Consider the following 27117-nt stretch of genomic DNA (forward strand, 5'->3'; position numbering starts at 1 on the left):
TGCAAGAAAGATAAAATCCTCCGAGTGTCAGAGTTGGTCGGTTGCTGGTTTCTCTGATGAAGTGAACTTACGTTCACAGAAGGTTAACAGAGGTTGCTTGGAGTTGGCTTTCTTGGTAGGAAAAACTGTGATGGCGTGCAACAGCAGAGGTTAGAACGTGCGACGTAAAAAGGACATGGATGACGATGGATATGAATAGCGAACCACAAAATGTTAATTTTCTGTGTTAACAATGGAGATACCAAACAATAACAATTAGATACCGAAGGGACATCGTTAAAAGTTAAATTGTTGCATATAACTGTCCGGTTTACTGAGTCCGTGGGGATTTAAATATTCAACACTACAGACCACTAGGGGGCAATGTGGTTCCATAGGCGGGTTGGTCATTTTCCAACAAGATTATTTCTTCGTCACATTTTCAGCCAGAATCGTACAAATTGTCTCTATAGGCATCTTGTGACTTTACTGGGAACCTGAAAGAACTTGTACAAAGTTATCAAACACATTTAATACAGTTTTAAGATTTGGCTAAAAGTAAGTCTTGGTAAAGCCTTATTTAGCCATCTGGTCCCCTTATCTGGGGAAATGGGGGTAGAGTGTCAACTTCGATTTATTGGTCCAGATAAGATAGGTAAGCCTCCCACTTCTCCAAAAGAAGGGTTCTTTGTTGATTTGAGCTTATTCCAATTTATGGCTAGTGTCTGTTGCTAATTCCACTCCCAAAAGCTTTCAAAGGGCCGAAGGTTGTTGTAAATTAGGCTTTTGTCTCTCTACTTTGTGTAGAATTTCCGATCTGTTCTTGCCCAGAAAAGAAAACATCCCCCACAGGAATGCTGGTATCTTCAGAGGCGGAAGGCCTCTTAATCCAACACTGGGACTGCTACACTTGGGTTGAACTACACACTTCTGTTTGTGCAATTTCCTAAGGCTGAGTGCAATATTTAGCAATATTTCTGCACTAAGTGCATTTTATTTATTTTTTATATATTTTTTTATTCCGAGTGCTGGCAGTTCCATACCTATTTATACTATGTTGTATAGTACTGTATAGCTTTCAAAATTTTAGCGCTGTTGACCGGAAGCCAAGTAACGACATTTCGTTGTCAAGACTCACCTGTGTTTTTTTGTGCAATGACAATAAAGAAAGTCTAAGTCTAAGTCTAAGACTGATATAACATTGACCAGCAAATTTTACACAGGTGACACAGGCTGTATTATTCACATGTAATTCTTTCATCCTAACAAAAGTAAGATACCTCTCATACCCATAATGTCTCCCATCCCACTTACTTAAAAATACAGACAACAGAACATCCGACTGTAGAATAGTTTGCAAACAAGCTTACTTACAATTTCAGCAGCTTTGGTTTATTATCAATACATATGCGTCAAAATGAGAGTTTTGTTGACCCTAACCCGCTTAAGAAGAAAGGAAGAAGGAATAAAATAAGCCTGACCTCCTTTTTAAAATATTTTTGTGTTGACTTTCTCAAATCTCCCTTTTTTATTTTGAAGGTTTCCCAAAGACAAAGATATGAGGAAGAAGTAGGAAGTTGCTTTGAGGAGGGAAGGATTCACTGCAAGCGAGTCATAAGGCTACACCACTTTGCCAAACTCACGTCCCTTTCTGTCTGTTTTGAATTGTTTCCATAATTCTCTCTCTGTCTGTCTGCATTAGGCTCCCACCGGTCAAGGAATCACGTCGCTCGGCTCAGCCTCCCCGTCCGGCCCAGGTCTGGAAACTCTGCCTGCTCACTCGCCTGCTCCAGAACACCACTCTACCTAACTACAATAAAGACAATTATTCACTGGCACTATCTCCCTCTTCTGGTCCTCTGTTCTGCCTTGTGGGTCAGAAATCCCATCCAACTCCTAACAGCTCAAAAAAGAATTCATAATAAATTAATTAAAGAAGCTCTGCAAAACAGTTCTCTTTCAGGGATTTTAGCTCATTTAAACTTTCATGAGCAACTTTGTGTAAATATGGTTTGTGTTTAACTGGAAAATGTAATTTTGTTTAGGATTTCTCTATTATCAATCTGTCTGTTTTAATTTTTTCTGATATATATAAATTTTCATTTATTTCTGAGAGAGATCTCTCAGAGAGAGACAGAGAGATATATAAAGAGTAATAAATAATAATTAATGTAAATAATTCAATGCAATTATATTAGAATTGAATTGTATTTCGGTATGTTTTGCTTTCGGCAACAATGTTTGATACCATTCATGCCAATAAAAACAATTTCAATCAATCTTGATATAGATATAGATTTTATTTTTTCCCGAGATATATGTAGATATAGATATTAATTTTTTTCTGATATATAACTTCTGTCTATATCCATCCATTTTCTATACCCGCTGAATCCGTCGGTCGGACTGCTATCCCAGCAGTCATCGGGCGAGAGACGGGGTACACCCTGGACAGGCCACCAGTCCATGATCACAGGGCCACACAGAGACAAACTAGACAAACAACCACACACACGCTCACACTCACTCCTAAGGACAATTTTAGAAACACCAATTAACTTAACATGCATGTTTTTGGACAGTGGGAGGAAGCCGGAGTACCCGGAGAGAACCCACCCATACACGGGGAGAACATGCACACTCCACACAGAAAGGCCCCAGCCGGGAGTTGATCTGTCTATTGTGTTTTATCTAATCTAACACAATCTACTCCTGCTTCTCTATCATATATTAGTGTTTTTATATGTGTGTGTATTATATTATATGATATATTGTGTGTCTTATGCAAAATAGCCTACCTATCAAACATAATATCACATACAAGAATATTCTATTACCAGTGGTGAGGCTAGCCCTTTTTTGGGCGGGCTCAAGCCCACCCAAAACTTGCCTTAGCCCATCCATCCTATCATTTAGTCCTCAAATCGTTTTTTCGCAAACCTGTTTTAATTGGAGATGGGGAAAATGGTAACAGGCTCAATTGGCCCAGTAAAATCAAGCACAACCTCCCTGCATGCATCCCTTGTCTCTGATTGGTGGGTGGGCGCCTCCTGTTTCTCAAATCAAAACATGCAGCTTGAGAGCACTAAACGCCTAGCGGCAGAGCTGATAACCGTCTTTCAGCTGTCAGAACCAAACACTAATGACCAGGTAATGCTTAATTTTAGGACCTTGACATAATCTGTCAGATGTCTGTTAATCCACAGTTGACCACAAGACGATTTTATTAATCCCTCTTCTTATGTTTGTTAGGCTTGTAATGATGCGTGGCATAATAAACTAGGGCGCTATGAGATAGGGCTAGCAAGTCAGTTGCAAAGAGTTAACTTGTTGCCCAGCGGCAAGATATGAAAGATCTGAAATATCACTGAGAAGTTATGTTTTAGGCCAAGTTAGAAAGTCTAACGGGAGTGAATTGGTCTGGGTTACTGTACTATTATTGCAGAACGGGTTGCTAGATTGGGCGGTTTTGCAATCTATTTTGCAGGTACAAATGGGTTTGGGCTTGTGAGGGACCAAGCTTAAGTAAGGACAAAGGTTTTCAAAAAATGAGGAACAATTTCAATTTAGTAGTTCAAAAATTAATAAATCCAAAAAAGTCAAATATGAATTACAATTAAATCATACAAAAAACAAATTTGGGCCCAACTAAAATGATGTCAACTAATTGAACACTAACAACACAACTAAAACTGACCTCCAAACAAATAACCGAAGGCTGCTTAAATAGGGACGGAGTAACCTAAATCTGCCACGAGGGAGCATAATAAAAGGGAAAAATAACAAAATTAACTACAGCAAGATATAAAACAAAATAAAGCAAAACTAACTTTAACTTAGCACAAATAATAAGTGAATGTTAAAGTGACAAAATTAAGGAACTAAGGCCAAATTTAACGAATAAAGTCTTTTAGAAAGAGTGGTATGTTCCAGGCTTCCTCCTCCAGCTGATCTGAATTTGCAGCACCTCAACGCAGAAGAACAAGTGTAAGTAAATCATTAAAAAATTATCTAAAATGCAAATATAGAATAAATAAATACTAACACGATGTGGTGGTGGTAAGAGCATCCACCACAGGGCTGGTGGATGAAAATTGGACTGGTTTCGGATCAGTATGGTGGGTTTTTGTAGCCTAAACACGGGCACTTCAGATCCTTCTTCCCGCGACCCTCAGCAGGCAGCAGTCTCATTCACCCATTCATTCACACAGCTCTGTCTGCTTTTCCATAGATGGATATGCATTCTTTTTTTTTTAAAGAAAACAGCCAAGTGCAGGTGAGAGAATGTAATGCCATTGAGTAGTATAGCAAGAAAATATTTAATAGATAAATACATGTTAATGAGTTAACATTTATTTATTTGTTGTTATACTGTATTACTTTGTCTTTTTGTTGGACAGTCGCCCCTGTCTATTACTGTTAAGCCTACTGTACTATGAATATTAAAATACGCTAAATCATGTGTCCGGTATCATGCCTACATGTATGAGGTTTACAGAAAAAAATCCTGTGAAAATCAGTTTTGTATTCAGCGAGTTATGATTGATTAAATGGCTGACATGTCATTGCACCTGCCAGACAGATTACACCGAGTGGAGCAGGTGACCGGCCCAATATGGCGGACCCACGGTTTGTCAGCGCCAATAGGCAGTAGCGGTCAATGCGGCATCCATTCTTTATATGTCTAGGACATGAGCCCTCATCATCACATGATCACAGCTGCCATTTTGTTTTAGTGTCCTTCTCTCTTCTCCAATAGACACACCCACACACAAAAACTGACTAATGGTCTTTCTTCCATTGCATATTTATTTTGTACATAGCATTAGCTTAGTAGACAATAGTGTTTGAAAAATGAAAATACTACAGTGGAAACTGCTTATAGTGGTCACGGATATAGTAATCAACCGCTTATATAGATCAAAAGGCTTGGGACAGAATCATTTCTATACAAATGCTGTTTAAATAATTCGCTTATAGTAATCAAGAAATCCACTTATAATGTTCATTTTTGGCCATTTTATGAATGTAAACATGTGCAAAAATAATTTTAAAACTACGTGTAGCTAATTTATTTTTTACTCCCTTGATTCCTTTCTGGACGTCTGCTTCTGCCCTATGCTTCTGCCTCGCTAGCTAACGTAACGAGTTGACACCGGGCAGCAAGCGCGCGAATCATGGCTGGAAAAAGGAAGTCATTTTCTCTGAATGAAAAACGTAGTCTCCTCGAGGCGTATGACAAATTACCAAAAACGAGCCAACGAGATGCTGCGGCGAAGCTTGGCATTCCTCAGGTGCTTTTCCCGGGCGCCGTCGTTTTCTTTCTCCGTCGTTAGCATTCATGACTGTCACAAGGTAGCCTGAGGAATGCCAAGCTTCGCCGCAGCATATCGGCTTGCTGCCCGGTGTCAACTCGTTACGTTAGCTAGCGAGGCAGAAGCATAGGGCAGAAGCAGACGTCCAGAAAGGAATCAAGGGAGTAAAAAATAAAATAGCAAAAAAAATAAAATAATACAAATTCGGTTTTAGTAATCAACCGCTTATAGTGTTCAAATTGGCTCTGGACCAACGTGATCACTATAAGCGGTTTCCACTGTATTGAAATAATCACTGTACCAACTATAAACAATTCTGTTTTTTCACTGTTACAACTGCCATGTCATATCTGTCCCAGATTGACAAGTATAGACCAACATATTTTGATTCTGGGTTTTATTTATTAGCATCTGATTTAAGTCAGTGGTGCCCAGAAGGTACTAACTCTCATTAATAATTTTAGAAGCCAAGCGACGGACAAGGTGTCCATCTGAAATTCTGGAAGTCGTGACCATCATGCCAAGATGAACAATCACACAATCTTCAACCACTGTCAACAAAATATATCTGAATTCTTTCCTGAATTGTCCTAAAAGAAGATTAGTTAGGGAATAAGGGGTGGTAAAGACCCTGTAGTATAAGATAGAGGATCGCCGAACCGGTGCAGAAATGAGTGATGAAGGAGTCTGCTGACACGAACTTAGTCGAACCCAGAAATCTTTATTTCTGTTGTCATGTCCGTCTCAAATTTACAGAAAATGCATCTTCTGGAGAAAGTCTGTGTCCAATAGCCCTATGAAATCCTCTCTGCCTTTTAGAGAGAAAAGCAAGCCTTTTCAAGGGATTCACTCCCCAGCCTCTGTCATGTCCGGGCATCTAGCCAAGAGTTGGGGTATGCATACTCAAAACCATTCGTACCAGTAGCCGCCTTATTTGGGTGTGTTAAGTATTTATTTCTCAATCTGTGTCCGTGCCTTATACGGAGGCGCGCGGAGGCGCGCACAACAATTATGCACTTGAAACTATCCAGCTGCGAACTCAAATGAACCTGACAGATTTCCTCATGTGCATTGGGCCCCATTTTGCCTGTGGGTCCATACACTTCAACCCCTTCATGGAAGTGAAGTGCTCGTAACCTCTCCTTCCGAGTTAGCTCCGGATCAGACTGCTGAACTGATGTTCAGCCAGGAGGAGAACCAAACACCAAGCAGTGACAGGAGTGGACCAGAAGAGACTGAGCTGCACTACACGACTCTGCGCATGGTCATCATAAAAGATTTTCACTTAAAAGAAATTGTCAGTTATTACACATCATCACTCATCACAATTTCTCAACAGGGTCATATGGTCATATTCACATGTCATGGTTAAATGTTGTGTATGGTTTTGTGTTTTGTGACGATCCACAAGGAGGGTTGTTAGGTTGTTTAATGTATTGGTTATGTTTTTATTTTTCGTTGAATCATTTAGTTAATTCCTCTTTCATATTGTTGCTGAATCATTTTAAGTTTACCAGTTACCAATCATAGCCAATCATACATATGTCCATTGCCATTGGTGTGAACCAACTGTTCAGAGTGGGACCTTAGGCACTGAAAGAGTAAGTAAGTGGTCGGTCGCCAAGTAGGGATGGGGCCAAAGGAGAATTTTCCCGTGAATAAGAACATGAGTTACAGAAGTAGCAGCCAGCGGGTTTTTCGCTCCTATGCGTTGCGAACAGTGGACGATCCTGATGGTAATGTTAAAGGTCTTAAACAATTTTGGGCTCAAGTCTTATTATGCTGAGATTTGATGGTGTTTCATTTTTGGTTCAGGGTTCAGGGTTTACGTTCACACTCCATATTATTTTCAGTTTTAGTTGAACATGTTTCAATTGATTATTTTAGTTTTCTTTAATAATTTTGTTTTAATTATGGGTGGTGATAGGTTAGGTTTTTAGGTTAGATTTTTTCTTTATTAAATCACTGATAAGTGATTTTAGGGGGGATTATGTAGGGAGTAGAAGGGCCTTGACACTACTCGAACCACATGTTGTTTAAGACCAGAATGAACTCTGTCTACACAATGATGAAGATGTAGCAGCATTCTCAGACAGCAAGCGCCAGATTAGGTTTGGGCCACATACACACAGAATGATATCAAGAGGTATAAGAAGATCTCATAAACTAAGGTCATTGAGAATTTCCGTGCATTCTGAAATGTACATGTCTCGGTGACGGTCTGTTCAATAAATTCCCCATAAGAGGCTACAAAGGTGAGTCGGACTCCTTCTTCTCCACAACAATTCTCAGCTTTGTTATCTCAGTTGGTGCTGAGAACAGATAAAGTATTTGACGTGGGTGACTTTAATATTCATGTAGATGTTAAAAAATGACAGCCTAAATATTAATTTTAATTCTATATTAGATTCAATTGGATTTTCTCTGTGTTCACAGACCTACTCATTCTGTTGATCATACCTTTGATATTGTGCTGACTTTGGCATTGAGAGTGAACAGTTAATTGTTGTTTTTCTTTTTCTCAGCAGGTATCCGTGGTCTGGTGTTTTGGAGCTTGTTATATCCTCTTTCCTGTCCTCTCAAACCCGAGTTGGTTGAGGCAGGTGGCCACCTCTAATTTTTTATTTATTCACTTAAATAAATATTTCAACTGTTTCTGAGTTGGTAATGTGGCTCCATTCTTTGTTGTGGCAAGCTACCCGCTTTTGACAAAGTCAACATAGCTCTTCACTCATATCTATGTGTTCTATGTGTATTTTCTTAAAGCTTCACCTTGCATCCTGCCCTTTTTTAATGAGAAGGGGAATTACAATAATTTGTCACAGTAATATGCTCATGGGGGGTTGGGGCAGGGCATTTTGATTCATTGCACTGTCTCAGCAACAGAGTTTAATATTTGAATGTAATGATTACTTCCATGACTATTACTGACCATGGTCAAATAAATCATCCCTTTCATTAAAGTTTCAACAGAACTGTAAGAGCCTTTATCACTAACTGGCTAAACTTAACCATGATTAAATATTTCAAGCAAGTAAAGATAGGAATACACATGAAACATGAAACCAATATTGTTAATTTTGCTATGCTATCATTTAACTTTCATCTTAAGTTTTTTTCTTTCTCATGAAAGCAGATAGTAACTTCAGTCACCTAAGTGAAATCACTCAAGTTAAAAGTAGATCAAAATGAGAGGAGAGATTGTCTTCATGTGGTAATCAGATATCTTTTTAAACCAGTTAAGCACATCAGATTGTTAAAACTGATAGACAAACCATCCACATTTTTCCTTTTTAAAATAGTTTGCAACACCAAATCAATAAAAGGTAGGGATGTTGTATCTCATTATATAATTTGTGAAAATACAGTAAGAGACACTTGAATGACACATACTACAATGTAGCCAAAAGTTTGCCCTACAGTTTGTGTCTGACTTACTTGATAATTCTTATTGTAGGAGATAGTTTGCTGGCAAATCTATGCACTTCCTGTCCATACAGATGAAAATTATGCATATGCCACTGTCCACAAATGAAGTATGACTGGTGACAATATGAACACAAGTTCGTCAAGACAACCTTACATTTCAACAACAAGATTCAGAAGGCTGACATTTAGAAGTGGTTGGAGATAAAGGAATACTGTCGATAAAAAAAAAAAATTGATTGCGACCCAAAGTTTATGAAGGAACTAAATTTAAATAGGGGTGCAGAGGTAATCACATAGAAGGGAGCCTAAACAGGATGTGGGGATACACAAACATTTAAAAAAAAAAAAGGCAGAAGAAAAATAAACTGAACTGACAGACACCTTGCAGCTACTGGGTCCTGATATTATATATCACCAGTAAATTGTATTTGATGTTTGTTTTCAGTGTTTGAACGGCCAAGAACTGGTGTGAATATGTGTTAGTTTAATTTGTTCTCAATGTCCAGGAATCATGAGTTCTAAATTAGTAGGCTAAAGCCTGATTTATAGTCGGTGACGCAAGCGCAACGCAAGACGCAAGACGCAACGCAAGCCCTTGCGCGGTTGCAAGCCCCCCCTTGCGTGCTTGCGTGTGTCACCTCAATTTTCTAAACTTCACGCAAGATGCAAGCGCAAGCCACTGGCTGTGTTCGAAACCGCCTACTACTACATACTTGAAAACGGCATACTCATCGATCAGACAGTATGCAGAGCGTTTACACACAGTGCACTTAACTCCTGCCCGAGCCGAAATCAGCCGGCCTGAAAAGCTGATTTCGCTTAAGCTATAAACTCTGTAAATATATAACTTTAGCAACATTTGAAACATTTTCAGGCGAGAAAGTAGTCGTTTAGACCCCCAAGGTGTTGAAAATCTGACAAAATACCGGCTATTTACAAGAAGAAGAAGAAGAAGGAGCATCCAGTCGAAGAGAGACTTGCCGAGGAGGTCCTGGCGGTGAATTTCCTTTCATCGTAGTAGGCTTGTCATTGAAAAAACCCGCTACTCCACCTACTGTCCTGGCGGTGAATCGCCACGCAGCACACGCAACCGCCGACAAAGCAAAATGAAGCATAAACGTCTCGAGCCATTAACACAAGCGCAAGACGCAAGCGCAAGGGCAGTTAAAAGAAGTATAACTCAAATCCCTGTCTCCTCAGTAGCCAACAGGCTTAAAAGCTTAAATCGAGCCCTGATAAATTTCATTATTATTTAAAAAAAAAAAAAACAGCTGTCATTACTACTGACGCATTTGTTCCCAGCGCCATTAAGACAAGCCCTGAAGCCCCTTCCATGTCCATCCGCTCTCCCAGCATTATGATCTCGCTGAGCAATGCCACGCTCACCTCTACAGGACAACAGATTGAAATTACTGCTGTCGGTGTCCAGCAATTCGTCACTAAATTAAATCAAATTTCACAATTCAAAGTGCTTTACATAAAATAAAAGTATTGCAGCAGGGAGTGCAAGAAGCATTAAAAATACATACAAGAATATAAAGAGAAACAAATAAAACAATTTAAATGAATTTAAAAACAAGCAACAGTCCAGATAAATTAAAAGATATCGTGCAGATTTCATGCACTATCCTTTTGATCTGACAGCAAACATCCCTCTCTAAGTGAAAATTCTCCCCCTCTGAATCTTCATCTGCAAAAATTGCAAACAAAACATATTCTCTTTTTAAATATTTTTCATTCATTTTCTTAAAATCCCACTAGACATCTTCAAAATGAACACTTCCACATAACCGTATGAACCAAAGACCATCAACAATACAGCCTTTTATTTAATTCACTTCCTTATCAATTTACTTGAAGATTTTGAATAGGAAGATACCTTAATTTGGAGATATAATTGAAGTGACACAGTGCCATCTAGTGGGAATTTGTTGTGCTACTCAGGACTTTCAACCTGTTTTATTCATTCAGTATGTTTGCTTGTCACAATTCAACGAATGCTAAGGGGAGGAGACAGGAGCGTGGTTAGGGCAAGTGACCAACAAGACCTACATCTTTAATAGAGACATGCTGATAATGCAATGTTAACACAATAAGATTGGTACGCAGCATGTATGAGTAATCTAATGAGTAATCTAATGACCAACTCCAAAGCCAGTATTCAAAGTCCACATCACTAATCTTGTAGCGGGTGTCTTGAATCCCCAATGAGTCCACTGCAGGGACAACTCCCATCCGTCATTAGAGAAGGGTGGAGGTAATGGAGTACCTCATGGTTAGGGTTGCCAACTGTCCCTTGAAAAACAGAATCGTCCCGTATTTAGAAACAAAAGCACCGGATTAAATACGGGACGATTCTGTTTTTTTCAAGGGACGGTTGGCAACCCTACTCATGGTGTCCCCTGCATGCTCATAAAGCTTACGGCAGTCCAGTTGCAATCTGAGTTGCTGCAGATTCTCCTCTGATATGACAATGGTGTGCATACTCAAATAGAATGATATTGCCCTTATACAACGCCTAATGATACTTGACAGAGAACAAAACAAAAAAATGTTGTTGAGAAATTGTACTTTACTGCAGGGCAAAGCTAAGCGGCTACTAGCAGCTAACTTAGCAGCTAGCTCCCAAATGATGGCGAGAATGCTCGCCAAGTTACGAAAAGTCCTCAAAAGCTAATACCAGCACTGCCATCAGTGTAAGTATGGAGTCATTTCTGTGTCTTAATGTTTGTTAATTTGAAACAAATATTTGAAAATGAAAAATCTGTTTTGAAACTAAAAGTTAGATTTTGAACTTGAAATTGAAAATGAATAAACTGTATTAAAAATAAAAAGAGCAGCAAATGTTATGTCAGTTTGAAGTTTCAATAACTTAAAAAAAAAAAAAGTCTTTTGAATTTTCCAAAAAGTTTAGCAGCTGCCAAGCACCACTCACCCACTGCTCATATACGGCACCAACGGCGTAGTCGGAAGCATCCGTGGTGATTGCGATAGAGGCTGTGGGTGAGGGGTGCGCCAACATAGTAGCGTTTCCCAGGGCTGTTTTGGTGCAAGCAAAAGCCTGAACCCTGTCAGGTGTCCAATCAACGACATGTTTTGGCTTCCTACCTTTCAAGGCCCCATACAAAGGCTGCATCAGCTGAGCAGCTCGGGGAATGAAACGATGGTAAAAATCACCATGCCATGGATTTGACTGTGGGCGGGCGTGGGAACTGTGCTACTGCTGCCACCTTCGATGGCAGGGGAACTGCACCGGTCTTAGTGACTCTGTGCCCCCCAAAAAAATCAATGGTGGAAAGGCCAAACTGGCACTTGGCGGGATTGACAATTAGCCCATGTCGGCTGAGCCGTTCAAAAAGCAGGCGGAGGTGTGTCAGGTGCTTAGATCTTTATGTGCTCGCCACAAGGATATCGTCCAAGTACACAAAAAGAAAAGACAAATTACGCAACACAGAATCCAAAAGGAGTTGGAACGTTTGAGCTGCGTTTGTAAGACCGAATGGCATGCGCAGGAACTCAAACAAACCGAATGGTGTGATCACTGCCGTTTTTGGAATGTCCAGAGGGTGCACGGGCACCTGATGATATCCCCGGACGAGGTCTACCTTGGAGAAAATAACCGTACCCGCCAGGTACGCCGAAAAATCCTGCACGTGTGGGACAGGATAGTGGTCAGGTATTGTTGCCTCATTAAGCCGTCTGTAATCGCCACATGGGTGCCAGCCACCACCGGGTTTGGGGACGATGTGGAGGGGCAATGCCCATGGGCTGTTGGAACGGCGGACTATGCCCAGGTTCTCCATGTTGCCAAACTTGGCCTTGGCGACAGCCAATTTGGTTGGGTCGAGGCGCCGAGCGCGGGCGTAAACGGGTGGGCCAGTGGTAGTGATGTGATGCTCAACACCATGCTTTGCAGCAGATGAAGAGAATGTGGGCTGTGTAAGTGTTGGAAACTCAGAAAGCAATCTTTTGAAATCATCTGTTGCAGGAAGCATGCTGGACAGTCTCACAGGGTGCGGACCACTGGGTGTGCAGGCATGAGAGCAAAGTGTGACAGCATCAATCAAACGGTGTTTTTTTATGTCCACTAACAGTCCATAAGCACACAAAAAAAATAAAAAAATAAAAAAATAAAAATTCAGCACCCAGGAGGGGAACTGCAATCTTTGCCGTAACAAAGTCCCAGCCAAAACGCTGTCCCCCGAAACAAAGTTCCAAATACCTTGTGCCATAAGTGCGGATGGGTGATCCATTAGCTGCTTCCATGGGGGGGCCATGGCTGTCGGCAACCACGTCCAGACGAGATCCGGGCAGAACGCACACAATTCAGAAAAACATGCAGGAATTATAGGCCTGTATTTATAACATTATGAATGAGATATGCGTTATTTGGAAGATTCATTGGTGTGTTGCACTATACAACCCCCCTGTCCTTTCCATTTGGGAGACCCAGAGATGAACTGTCCCCACTCCCCTCACACTTCTCACACAGCTTCTGTGTACCATGCAGCACCTTCTCAGCTAGCAGGGGGTGCCAATTTGTCAATTCCCCAATTTCCCACACACAGTGATATGATAGATAATAGAAAACCGCTTTGCAGCGCAGATGATTTATTTAATTTTTTAAGTGCTCATGTGTCATGAAAAAAATGCCGCCCATGCCAAAAACCGCCTCTGGTCAGCATATAGCCAGTATATTTCATATTACATTAAATATGCAGAAAAAAAGTTATAGATCTTCAGACCACAAATGAAAATTTTTCACCAAAGAAATCATATTTGAAATCCAGGTCAGTGCTCTCTATGATTTTATCATGATTCACAGACTTCAGCTGTGCATCTTACATATTTACACTTATTTATGTGATATCTAAATGAAGACATTATATGGCCAAGGGCTTTGGGTAAAATTTATCTTAAATTTAGTTTATTTAGCACTTTTCAACAACAACTATCATACATTTCTTGACAAAGAAAGATAAAAAGAAAGACAAATAAAAAATGCTTCATATTTATGAAATTAAAACAAAATGATAAAAACATGAAAAAATACAAAAGATTTGAAAGGTAATTAAACAAGATACATGAGCCACAGTTAAACAAAGTTTAATCTTAATCTTAAATCTCTTTTAAAGATGTCACCAGTATTCACAGATTTTAAGTTCAGTGGGAAAGATTCAAGTTTAGAGGCAACAGTCTGTTCTGAGCCGACACTGTGGGAAACAACCCCTGATCAGAGGGCGTCAGGGTACTATTGTTTTTGAAAGATTTTAAGTAGAAAGAGATTGCTTAATGATAGAAAGAAGGGATGGCCAATCAAAAAAAGGCTACGTGTTACATATAAGATAGTATATCAACCTCAACCACAAGACATCTGTTTATGGTAAGATTCCCTGGCTATTCAGAAAACGTAGTTTGAGTTCTCTGCTTTTGTCTCTCCAGCAGTAAATCGTCTTACTTGATGCCTTTATTTTTAAGTATCTTTTCCAGAGTCTTCAGGTAGCCTGTGTCTGGGTAACCATTACTGAAAAACAAACAAAAAAAAGAAGAAGATACAAAGACATTCTCGACAAAAGTTGCAATATACATACATTTTCAGCTAAATTAAATCTCTATCACCTTCACTAGAGTCTAAAACTTCTTGGGCACTCCTGTTCACATACAACTGTGTGCATCACCTTTGCTAACTTTAGAGGAGAGGTTCTCATTCTGTAAGTTCTACCCCTTAAGGGGGGGCTCAAAAAAAAAAATCACAGGAGGTATACAGGTTTTTATGGTAGCTACATGGTACAGTTTTCTCAGATTGGCACATGTGCAAAACCATAACATATTTGTTGGATTATCAAAAGCCAGAGTGAATATAAAGTTCAATTAAACACTGCTGTTACACACAGAGGTTCATTGGTTGTCGAGTGAACTTGAAAAAAAAAGACTCTTAAAAAGAGAAATGACTGATATTGTACAGCAGTAACTGCATGTAATTATTTTCTGTCTAATATTATCAGTTTCCCGAAACAATGTGAAAAACAGATAACATTATATAAAAATGACTATCTGAAGTTTTTGCTTTGAGGTAGTGAATCCTAAGTGTACAGTTTTTATCACCCCGCTTCTGCATTTTGGCTTAGTTTTTGTTAGGTAAGTAATGACAGTGTAATATTTCATGTGTATTTGTTCATCAGAGGTTCTATTCACTTAATTTTATGACTTTGTAAGGATGATATTATTTTTTATTATGTTCTAAGACATAAAAGTTTAGGATTGAATGAGGTTGTACATTTGACATGACAGTATATATAAGATTTTATGCAAAATGGGCAATTAAATGTTGAGATGGTTAAAAGTTGAGATATTAACTCACACAATGCTTTCTCCTTCTGGTTGCGTTTTTAGTGGAATGGAAGATGGTGTCACCTTATCTTCACCACTTTTATTGGTAGCTATTGTAAATAATAGCTGCTGATTAAAGGCCTTCTCCAGCAGCTTGAGAACCTTCCTACCCTCACGGTTGTCTGGCAGATATGCACAGAGCCGCTGTCCTGCAAAAGCCTGGCCAGGATTGGGGTGTTTCTCCTGCAGGAAGATAAATAAAGAAAAAAATATATTAAATATTTAAAACTTTCTCCAACTTTAGTATACATGTAGCAGTTACCAGTGCTTTGGTGCTGTTGAACATTCCATCACGTCCATTTTTACCTCAGCAACCGATAGTTTATTTCAGCATATAAGATCAAACCATCAACATTCTATAGGAAATTTTCTCATTTATGACATATGCTGACTTTAGAACCAGGCGAAAATGATGAGGCAAAAGTGCCTCATAATGGGGTTTGGCGCCATGTTTTTAGTTTTGTGTTTTATCAGGGTTTAGTTTCTCATGCTTTGGTGTTTAGTCTTTAGTTTTCCAACTCATGTTTAGTTTTAGTTTTGCCATTGTTTTCCCCACAGTTTGTCTTTCCTCAGTCACCATGTTCAGGTCGTTAGTTTTACTCACGTCACCTGCAGTCGTTCTAATCAGCTGCACTCATTCACTCATCAGTCCCCACAGTACTTAGGTTCCCTGTTTGCTCTCAGTCATTGTGAGATCCTTGCGCCATGCACATTGACCTTTCACGCCACGCCATGCCACGCCACGCCACACCACACCACACCACACCACGCCACACCAAGTCTTTTGTTTTTCCATGATCATGTTTTGTTTTCATAGTTTTGTTCTTGCCATCCGGCTCAGCCGCGCCTTATGTTAACCTTGTTCTGTTTTTGAAAATAAACCAAGTCTTTTTTTTTTTAAGTCCGCATTCATGTCCTTACGCCTCGCAAACCCACGCAACATAACAAACGGAGAGCAAGGAAGTGTGCAGAAAAAAACTAGAAAGCAAGCTCCAGCAGAACAGTAAGTAAGTCAAATATATTTATACAACACTTTTTACAGATACAAACAAAAAAACACAAAATAAAAGTGAAACATGTAATTTATTGCTCAGCGTGCTCTTCATCAGCCTCCAGCAACAGAGACCTGCACCCTACCTGTACCCACATCATTACCTGTCACACCTCACTCTGCACCTGGATCTTTTTTATTTTATTTTTTATTTTTTGTCCTGTCCAGCATTATGGCAGCAGAATTGTAATCTGAATACCGTTTATGCCAAACACATTTACTATGCCAAGGGAAGCTTTATGAATGTAAAGCTCCCCTTCATGCCCATGAACTCCTTATTTATTTTTGTTACAATACTTAACATGTGATAGTGCCGAATTGGACCGGGGGACAGAGAGAGAGGGAGAGCGATGAAGGGGAAAAAAAAAGTAACAGAAACATGAAGAGACAAACATAAGCCCGATTCGCACGGGATAAATATTACCTATGGATCACTGGTAATTCGCAACTACCCCCGCACCTCTGTATTTTTTTGTGGCGCATTCGGACGGGACAAGCAAAAGTCTGTAATTTACTCAAATCACAGACATCATGGGGAATCCGGTCTTCCTCTCGAAACCGCCGATGATCGCATTGACCTGTGGCACAGATTTCGGCCTCCTCACAAAGACCTTCCTGAGTTCACTCAGTGCCTCACAGACCTCCCAAAAGAAGTTACAAGCTGTGCTGGTCCCAATTCCAAAGAGGTTGCCAACATCGTGGAATTCCACATTGCTAGCAAGCCTGTATATCGTCAGAGCCATCCTTTTTTCCACTGGTATTGGTGCCAGCATGTTGGTGTGTTGAGGGGTGATGTGTGGGCGCAGCTGCTCACACAGGTTGTCAAATGCCTCTTTGGGCATTCGGAAATTCTGGTACCAATCTTTCTCCTGAAAATTCTCCAGCACCTCCACTTCCCAGAAGGACTGCAACAAGGTTAAAGTTGGAAGCCTATCACAGAATTTTGAACATGCTGGAGGTAAACGCCAAATTACGGTAGAAACTGCTGTCAGCTAATGCCAGCTGATCATAACAGCTGTGAGCAGCTATCAGCTCGACACAGTTGTCGCTACCCAAAAATACAAGGTAGTACAACCAAATAGTATTTGAAGCATGTATATTATCACATTTTCAATGAAGTGGGCGGTTATTAGCACCCTTACGATAACTATGTTTGTTGCGCGCACTGTCACTGGTGGTGAGTAAACAACATAAACTCACGGGTGATCAGACAAAACACAGTACAGCTGATTAGGTGGGAGGGGGCACTTACCTGGTTTTGGAGTACTGGCTTGCCGTTGGTTGAAAATGCTGCTAATAATCCAAATGACGCGTAGATAAGCGGGAGCGTGCACAGAATCTGATCGCATGCCGTTATAAACCGGTGACGTCATCTTGCTCTTCCGGTACCCTCTTCGGCGGGGATAAACCACAAAGCCGAACAGTTATAAACCGAGGTGCCATCAAGAAAGAAGAGGAAAAACCTCAAATAAACCTCACCTCAACAAACATCAGAAAACACCAAAACGAACCAAAAAAAAGATGGATTCCACTGAAATTTCAAATCTAAAAGGAAAGAAGTCCTCTGCACAGGCCGCATTCACCAGAAGAACCAACAGGCTATCTCTCACTGCTGACATCATGGAGAAAGGCGCCCTTACAGAGGAGACGCGTGCACTAAGTGCGGATTTCAGCAGGATGCATGACACTGCGCTAGCTCTCTTGGAGGCCCTGGAAGACGTGGAGGGCAGTGAAGATGAGGCAATGAAGACAAAAACAAAAGTAAAGCAGTGTCTCGCCAACTACAGGGACACCCTCCAACTCGCTAGAGAAATCCTGTACACCAAGTTCGCAAAACCTAAGATTCTGCTCCACATTGAGGGGACAGAGGAGAAATGCAAGGAGATGGAAAACAAAAACGTAGCTGACTTGCCAGAGCATGAGTTTGAAGCCCTGCGTGATGGCCTTGGGGAAGGGATCCACGAGCTGGAGCAAAAGGTGCTAGCTTGGGAAAGGCTCATCTCCGACAAGGTCTCCGCTCATAAGCAGACTATTTACAAACTTAGGTGCAGGGCACGGGACTGGGAGCTGAACTGGAGAGGACTAAGCCGCATGCCCAAGTCGGAACCTGTTGTAACTGGTGCGCAGCAAACAATGAACCAACCCAGCGTCTCGGTGGCCTCTCCATCACCTACCATCTCAAAGCCAAAGATCAGTCTTGAAAGAACACGACTGCCTGTCTTTTCTGGAGACATGACTGATTATTATCATTGGAAGGCCGAGTGGGCGGAGTTGGAGAGTCTAGGAAACCCGACAAGGACTGCCGGAATAACCCGTTTCCACCTGCTGGCTAGCCTGAGCGAGAGAGTGAAAAAGGACCTGGTCCTTTCCAGCTGTTCAACACCAGATGAGATGTTCAAGCGCCTTGACAATCGCTTTGGGAACAAGGCAAGGATTGTTCTAAAGATTGCTGAGGATGTTGAAAGCCTAACTCCCGTGAAGGGAAATAATCCCCAGAAGGCAATTGAATTAATCCAGGCCGTGGAAAGAGCCCTTAGCAATCTGGTGATACTCGGAGAGGAGGACGTTTTAAAGAACCGGCTTGTCGCCCAATCGTTGGAGCGAAAGCTGCCGAGCTCACTAAAGGAGAAGTGGATCGAGTTTAAAGCAGAACCTCTAAATGGATTCAGTCCACAAACCCACTTTGACTGCCTGCTGCTCTACCTCCAGAAACAGGAGACTGTGCTGGAGGAGCTGGACCAGTTAGATGAGAGTCTCAGAGAAGGAAACCCCCCGGCAAAGTCATTGGTGGATAAGTCAGCCAAAAAGGCATTTTCCAAGGCCACCTCAGGCCAAAAGGGGTCCCAGCCAAGGTCACAGGCTAGCGCTTGCACGGCCTGCTCTGATACAGCTCACGCAGGTAGACTTTTCGCTTGCACCACTTTCCGAGGGATGGATCTTAGCCTTAAGAAAGGTCATCTCCTCTCAAACAGGCTGTGCTCGCAGTGCCTTGGCTCCCATTCACAGAGTGTTTGCAGCAACAAAAAGTTTGTCTGCACCAAGGCAGACTGCCGAAATGAAGATCTCCACAACTACTTGCTGTGCCCCAGGTCTATGCCTCTGGAAAGTACCAGAAGAAAGGCAAATGGCAAAGGCCTCGGCCTCACCGGTCAGCAGGAGGAGCTTCTGGAAAAAATTTCCCCTGAGCTCCGGGAAGAATTTAGGAAGGCCTTTTCGAACAAGACCTCCGCCATAACCTGCTCTGCTGGGAAAGGGCCTGTAGAGTACCCAGTGGTGATGATGCTTCTCGAAGTAACCACCAACTATGGTCAACTCATTGGTACGTTGATAGACCTCGCCTCCGACACCAACTACATCACCCATTGCGCTGCCCAGAGGCTCGGATTGAACGGTGAGAGCATTCAATTGATGGTGCATGGTGTCGGAGGAATGACCAAGATGGTCAGAACCAAAAGGTACTCTCTTCGCCTGAGAGTGAAGACCACCAAGGGAACAGTAGCAGAACACTAGTTGCTCTGTTATGGGCTGGAAAGCATTGCCGATGTCAGCCACCCGGTCACCCCACAGCAGCTCCAGAAAATATTCCCAGATGTTGCTGCAGTAGAGCTGGCCCGGCCTGAGACCATCGACCTCCTAATAAGACACTGGGAGGGTCGTCTGGTTCCACAGCCGTTGAAGAGGGAGGGCGATCTCGTCCCCTGGGATGGACCCCTTGGCAAAACGATTGGTGGCACCCACCCCGACCTCTTCGAGTCCGTGGGCTTGACACTCCACCAGTCTGAAACCCACTTTGCTCGGACAATGAGGACCTCTTCTAGGCTCTACAGAGAGGTTCTTGTGAGCCCGGCTGAGGACTTGGCTCAGACAGTCATTCCCAGTTACACCACTGCCACAAACAAAAAGGTTCTTGAATGGTTCAAGTGGGACAGTATCAGGGCAGCATGCAACCCAAAATGCGGGAGCTGCAAGTGCGGCAAATGTTCTCCGGGTGGCCAAGAAATGACCCTTGGAGAAGAAAGGGACCTAGAAAAAATAAAAGGCTGTCTCTCATATGTCCTGGCAGATAAGCACAGTGATGCTCCACACTGGGATTCATCTTACCCCTGGAAGGCCAACCCAGCAATCCTGCCGAACAACCGCCAAGCGGTGGAAGCAACCTTCCGGAACACTGGCAAAATAACCGATGTGGAAGGCGGCATATGGAGAGCAGATCCATGACATGGTGTCAAGAGGAGCTGCTGTCAAGTTCACCAGGGAGCAGATCAAGGAATGGAACGGGCCAGTGTGGTATATCAGCCACCTGGTCGCTCCCAATCCTCACTCCAGCTCCACGCCAGTGAGGATAGTCTGGAACAGTAGCCAGGAGTTCAAGGGGGTGAGCCTGAACAACCTGCTCCATAAAGGCCCTGACGTTCTCAACTCCATCCGAGGTGTCCTCCTGAGATTCAGGAGTGGGTTGTACGCAGCCCTCGGCGACGTCAAGAAAATGACGCTCGGTGTGGCTTAAAGATGAGGAAGTACACCTCCACCGATTCCTCTGGAGGGATGACCCCAAAGAGGAGATCAGCGAGTATGCTGTTGTCAGGGTCAACATCGGTGACAAGCCTGCCGGTTGCATTGCCCAAGTGGCCATGAGGGAGACTGCTAACCTGCCCCAGTTTACATCTATGATCGCGGAGCGCCGCATCTTGACAGAGGACTGCTATGTCGATGACATATTAACCTCCCACAACGACCTCCAAGCTTTACTTAGGATGACTGAAGGAGTCGGAAAGATCCTAAAAGCAGGAGGCTTCTCACTCAAACCCTGGGTCCTGACCGGTCAAAGTGGGAGGGGTGAAGAATCCAACAGTTCCAGTAATGACAGAGCAATAGAGCCCAAGACCCTAATACTCCCAAATCAGATGTGGGACGAAGACAATAAGGCACTCGGACTAGGCTATGAGCCAGAATCAGATAAACTCTGTCTACTGACATCAGTGAACTTCTCAAAGCGGCGGGGAAAGATGAGAACCGGGCTGGACCTGCAAGAGGAAGAAGTTTGTGTAAATACCCCTGACCCTCTCACCCGCCGAGTGCTGCTAAGTCAAATTGCTGGGTTTTATGACCCTATCGGCCTAACTTCACCCGTCAAGCAAAAGGCTGTGATGCTCGTGAGAGAGTCCTTTCAGGAGGCAGGAAAAGACCGTCCTGCTAAAGACACCTGGGACGAACCCCTCTCACCACATCTCCGTGAGGCTGCAATAACCCTCTTCGAGCAGAGTGTGCGACTTGGCCAGGTGAGGTTCGACAGGAGCCTTACTCCCCCTGGAGCCGTAGGCCGTCCAACGGGCATCACCTTCTCTGACGGCAGTGAAGCTTCATACGGAGCCGTTCTGTACCTCCACTGGGAGACGGCGGAAGGAGTTGTTGTAAAACTAGTCGAATCCAAGGCCAAACTCACCCCACTAGACCAAAAAGGTGATGCCATCAAAGCAGAGCTGTGCGGGGCTGTGTTCACAACACGCCTGAGGTCCTACTTCGAAAAGCACTGCCGCATCCAAGTCGACAAGTGGGTCCACCTAGTTGATAGCCAGACAATTCTAGGAGCCATCCAAAAGGATAGCTATGGCTATCAGTCCTTCTTTGCCAATCGGGTAGGAGAGATCCAAAAGTCCGGACCTGTCGACAGCTGGAGATGGGTAGAAGGGAAAGCAAACATTGCTGACCTCATCACAAGGGGAGCCCTTCCTGAGGACTTGGCAGAAGGTTCAGCATGGCAGGAAGGCCCTGGATTCCTAAAGCTCCCATTTGAAGACTGGCCCGTGAAAACTGCCGGAGAAGTCATCTCCTCTGTCACTGGAGATATTGCAACACTTCAAAGGAAGGCATTCTCAGCAATCGTCATGTCAGCTGCAACTCAACCCTGGGAATGGCCAGCCCCAAACATCATAGCTCTCGTGAAACTGATCGAACCCAAGAAATTCAGCTCTCTGACACGCCTATGTGGGGCTGTCGGCTGGCTGAAGAGAGCAGTGGACATCTGGCTGAGTAGACACACCCAGACCCCAGGAGCCTTAAAGTGGGAGGCAAAAATATACCTCTCAGCCAAAGAAAGAGCTGCTGCTTTCAACTTCTTGGCCCTTGAGGCCCAAGATGGTGTTAAGTTTCAGGACACCACGCTTGACCGCGTAGTGATTCAAAAAGAACCAACCACGGGTCTACTTGTCTGTGGGGGGAGAATCCAGTCTTTGGACGCAGACAAAGTGTCTGTACCACTGATACCATACCAGTCATGGCTCGCATCCTTACTGGTCAATGAAGCCCATGGAGAAAATCATGAAGGCGTTGCTTCAACCCTCTTACGAGCAAGAAGAAAAGCCTGGATCACGCAGGGACGAAAACTCGTTAAAAAGGTGCTTAACAAAACAATTGCATCACCTGCGCAAAGCAAAGAGCCAGAATGTGCCAGCAAGTCATGAGTGACTTGCCCCCAGAACGCACCCAGAGAGCTTGCCCTTTCGAGTTCACCACCCTTGACCTCTTTGGCCCCTTTGAAGTTAAGGACAGTGTGAAAAGAAGGACGTCAAAGAAGGTGTGGGGAATAGTCTTCTGCTGTATGGCCTCCAGAGCAGTCCATGTGGACCTTACTGACGACCAGTCAGCAGAAAGCTTCCTCCAGGCATACGCCCGCTTTGTCGCCCTAAGGGGTCATCCTAAGAAACTGTGGTCCGATCGCACTTACCTGGTTTTGGAGTACTGGCTTGCCGTTGGTTGAAAATACTGCTAATAATCCAAATGACACGTAGATAAGCGGGAGCGTGCACAGAATCTGATCGCATGCCTGAAGAGCAACGCACATCACCGGTAAGGTGCTGGGTTTTAATATTCTCTCGCTGGTCGTTTTAACTGCTTGATCGGCTGCTGCCATCCATTGAACTGGTCGGATGTTTTATAACATTTTCACTGTGGTCGCTTGGCGAGTGCATTGTTTTTATCCGCTGATTACTGGTTAAGTTATTGGTCTGAGTTGACGGTACAAATATTTTGAAACGAAGCGCGTTTACCACTACAAGCCTACTTCCTGATTCGCGGTGCATTCTGGGTGTTGTAGTCGGGCCATAGTCTGGTGTTGTCTGTAATGCAATGGATGATATGTGTTGTCTGTTGTTGCTTAGATAAATTAACTGTTGTGCATATTTGTGGGTTTAGTTGGTTATGCTTTACAAATTGATTTATATTTATATGAATTATTTATACAAGTTGCAGATATTTATATACTAATTACTGATGTTTTGGTGCATATTTAAATAAGAGTCTATAGCTTTATGGATGCTTTTCTGTGTATTTATATGGATTTACTTATTTATATTGCAGTGAATTTGCACTTGTTATTCATGTACGGTATATGTGAATATGGCATCTAATGTATAGCAACTTGGTGTTTATTCCACAGGTTTATAACCTGCAGGTGCTCAAATGTGAAATCAACCAAAGAAAATAAAACACATTGGAAACTTGAGTTATAAAAGCGTCATCTTGCTCTTCCGGTACCCTCTTCGGCGGGGATAAACCACAAAGCCGAACAATGTTCATTGGGGATAGTGGCATATTTCCTTACCGCATGCTGCCACACAAGCCATCCAGTTGCGTATTCGTGCTTTCTTGTTCTTCTTGAGGTGGTTTTTAGGCCTACTCTGGTTCAATATAGGCCTGTACAGGACAGGACTACTTGCCCCTGAAATGCTGTTAATCAAACTCTCGGCAATACCATCCATTGTTTACAAGAGATGTGCGATTGCATTCACAAATACACACGTGTGCGTTCACACGGGACTTAAATTACCACAGGACGTCTGTGTTTCGCTGAAACACAGTAGGTAATTCGCGGCGGAATTATTACCCCACAAATCACGGACATGGCGCATTCGCACAGGACTAAGAACTCAGACATTCTCCGCAATTATTCCGAATTACGGGGGGTCCATAGGTAATACAAGTCCCGTGTGAATCAGGCTCTAGAAAACAATAAAAAAAATTCCGACAACCAGCTGCTACACCTGTAAAAACAAAACTGAAGACAATCCACGGCTTTTGTGGGCAATCCAGCCTTAGAGGCACCAGGAGCACCTGTAAGCAGACAAGCAGAGAACAAACACACAAACAAAAAAGCACAAGCAGCAGCAATCTTATATAATACAACTGTGGATACAGATCACCTTAAACCACAGGAAAACACAACTGCTTAGCGAGCATGCTACTGGGCTAATGAATGTGTGTGTGTGTGTGTGTGTGTGTGTGTGTGTGTGTGTGTGTGTGTGTGTGCGCATGAACATGCAATACACATAGATGGTCCCACATAATAACCATGCTTAAATATCAGTGTATAGGGCCACAATCCACAACCCCCCCCCCCCCAGCAATCAGTAGCAGGCAAAGAGCGTCCCAGGCCACCAACAGCCCCCCAAGGAGCACAGAACCCGGGAAGCCCACCGTAGGGACAACCACGCATCCACCCAGAAGACAGCAGAGGAAGCCCCCTGACAGAGCCCCCACAAGCATAGGGCAGAGGCCCCCCGGTGACCAGAGGTGGTAGCCAGCCAGACATGGGCCGTGCGCCAGACATGGGCCGTGCGCCAGACATGGGCCGTGCGCCAGAACCGGTCCCCGCGAGCCCGAGCGCCACCAAACCCCCCGGCAGAGGCCCCGCCCAACACCCGAGAGGGCCAGACAGCCAAGCGCAGTGGGCCAGCGCATGCCCCAGTGCCCCTTGGCAAGTGCCCCGGGAGTCAAGACATGCCCACAGGTGGGTGAAGCCGCGAGCAGCGGGGAGAGGCAATGCCCACCCCCCACCAGGAACAGCACAAGCAGGCCAGAGGACAGCAAGACCCAGACCCAGACACCCCATAAATCATATAAAAAAAAATAAAATAAAATAAAAAAAAACACAACGACAACGACAACAAAAAACCTGATAATTAAAAAAAAAAATACAAAAAAAAATAAACACACATCCACACACACTCGCACAGCACATGCATCCATCCCCCAACTCCGCTAGGGTGTGGCGCAGCGGGCACACCCGGGGGCCAGCAGCTCCCCTGCCACCACAGACCCCGAACCAGCAGGACAACTCCTCCTCCTGGCCCCTCCCGCCCCAGGCAGCAACCAGACAACAGTGGTGTGGGAAGACCCCTCCCCTCGCCCCTCTGGCTCTTTGATATTTTCTAATAGTGACACACCCTCATCATCTCCCCCACATCTGGACACAGTGAGACCCAATCCTCTCCGTTCTCCAGCAGTCAGAAAATTGGTCATTCACTTTGTGGCATGGTGTGGAAACCTTATCTTGACCTCAAACAAAACAAAAGAGATAATTTGGGATTTTCAGTCTCCATCCTATGAGGTGGTTAAGGAATACAGATACCTGGGAACTTACCTGGACAGCTGACTGGACTGGAAGTGCTACACTGAGTCTGTCTTTTATAAAGAGACATAACAGACTGTACTTCTTAAAGGGGATAGAGAATCAAAATCATCTTTTTCACGTTTTTGGTGTTAGTTCTGAGTCTCCCCGCTGTGGGGAGTACACATGAAGTGCCAGCAAGTGTCAGAACCTCTGTTTCAAGTACTCCCCTTTTTTGAATATCCCTCAGAAAAAGTGCCAATCCGTTTTTGTGAAAAAGTGACGTCACTTTTTCAGCAATCGCTCCCCCACACCCAAATCCACAGCCACCCCGTTTCAGACACGCCCCTTCGGCAAGAAACAGAAACAGGTGTGCCTTCCAAGGCTGTGAAAGCGGACTACGACCCCGGAAAGCAATGTTCGCGATCAATGGCTTTTAGTTATTTTTAACAGCATCCCCAGTACATACAACCGCCGACTTTTCCTTTTGCTCTGCGCATTTCACGGAGTACAGTTTCACAAACCTTGCACGATTCCGAGCAGGCTTCAGTCGGAATTTTGCTCAGTAGAGGGTCAGAAAGGAACAGACAGACTACAGCGAGTTGTGCGCTCCGCTGAGAAGGTGATCGGCTGCAGCCTCCCATCTATCCATGACCTGCACGTCTCCGACCAGGACTATGGGGCGAGCAGGTCGATCACAGCTGACCCTTCTCTATTTGCACCACTCCCCTCGGGCAGGAGGCTTTTATGTCCATTCGGACCAGAACCTCCCGTCACAAAAACAGTTTTTCCCCCCTTGCAGTTGGACTTATGAACACTTCATAATCACCTCATAACCTGCCGCAGTCACTTTACTTTACTTTACCATCATCAAAATTGCACTAATGAAGCTGCAATGTTGTTGCTTTGTATATTGGATATTGTGTATTGTTGTACACACCTTGTACATTTTATATTCATATATTTTTATTCTTTATTTTTTATTATTATATCCTATGTTACATGTTTGCACCTTACGCCGCAGCAAATTCCTAGTTAGTGAACATGGCAATAAAACGAATTCTGATTCTGAACAAAATCAACCCCAGCAATCAGTACAGCCTGTAAGTATCACATTTTATTTTGTTTTAAATGTGTGTTGTGCCATATTCCTGTTGTAAGAATTGCATTTTAGCTCTGGCTTGTTCATCTAAAGGGAATGAGCTTTCTTTTCAGTCAGTGTATTACTCTATAGCTCTGTTTTCAGTGAGAGCAAGGGCAGCCAATCAAGCAACGGCAACCGAATAGCGCCAACACCTACCTGCATTTCATAATGAGGTTGCCAGATAAGCTCCGAAACGACGTCAATAAGGGCAAACGGCGCATTCTAAACCCAGCATAGTAACATAGCTGTTTCAGAGAGCCTTTTAGGGAGGTTCTGAGCCATTCCAGCCCCATCAATTTTTTTTGGGCTACATATCACATCACAGAACAAGGATTAATGCCCCATTCAACCTTTCTCTATCACCTTTAAGGATCACGGATTATGCACAAATTCACACCTGTCGTGGCATCGCTATCGCGGATTA

The 27117-nt window shown here is 43.3% G+C and overlaps 1 protein-coding gene across 1 annotated transcript in view; it reads right to left on the reverse strand.

The window, feature by feature from the left end:
- Positions 1-13846: 13846 nt before the first annotated feature.
- dtx3la (deltex E3 ubiquitin ligase 3L a) overlaps positions 13847-27117 on the reverse strand; it is a 44758-nt gene continuing 31487 nt past the window's right edge. The window contains exons 4-5 of the mRNA XM_075452254.1: positions 15085-15296; positions 13847-14247 (exon numbers count right to left, since the gene is read on the reverse strand). Of these exons, the coding sequence (XP_075308369.1) occupies positions 14178-14247; positions 15085-15296 (282 nt within the window). The 3' untranslated portion in view covers positions 13847-14177. The remainder of the gene's footprint in view (positions 14248-15084; positions 15297-27117) is intronic.

The sequence above is a fragment of the Odontesthes bonariensis genome, chromosome 20 (genome assembly GCF_027942865.1).
Source record: "Odontesthes bonariensis isolate fOdoBon6 chromosome 20, fOdoBon6.hap1, whole genome shotgun sequence".
Taxonomy (NCBI): domain Eukaryota; kingdom Metazoa; phylum Chordata; class Actinopteri; order Atheriniformes; family Atherinopsidae; genus Odontesthes; species Odontesthes bonariensis.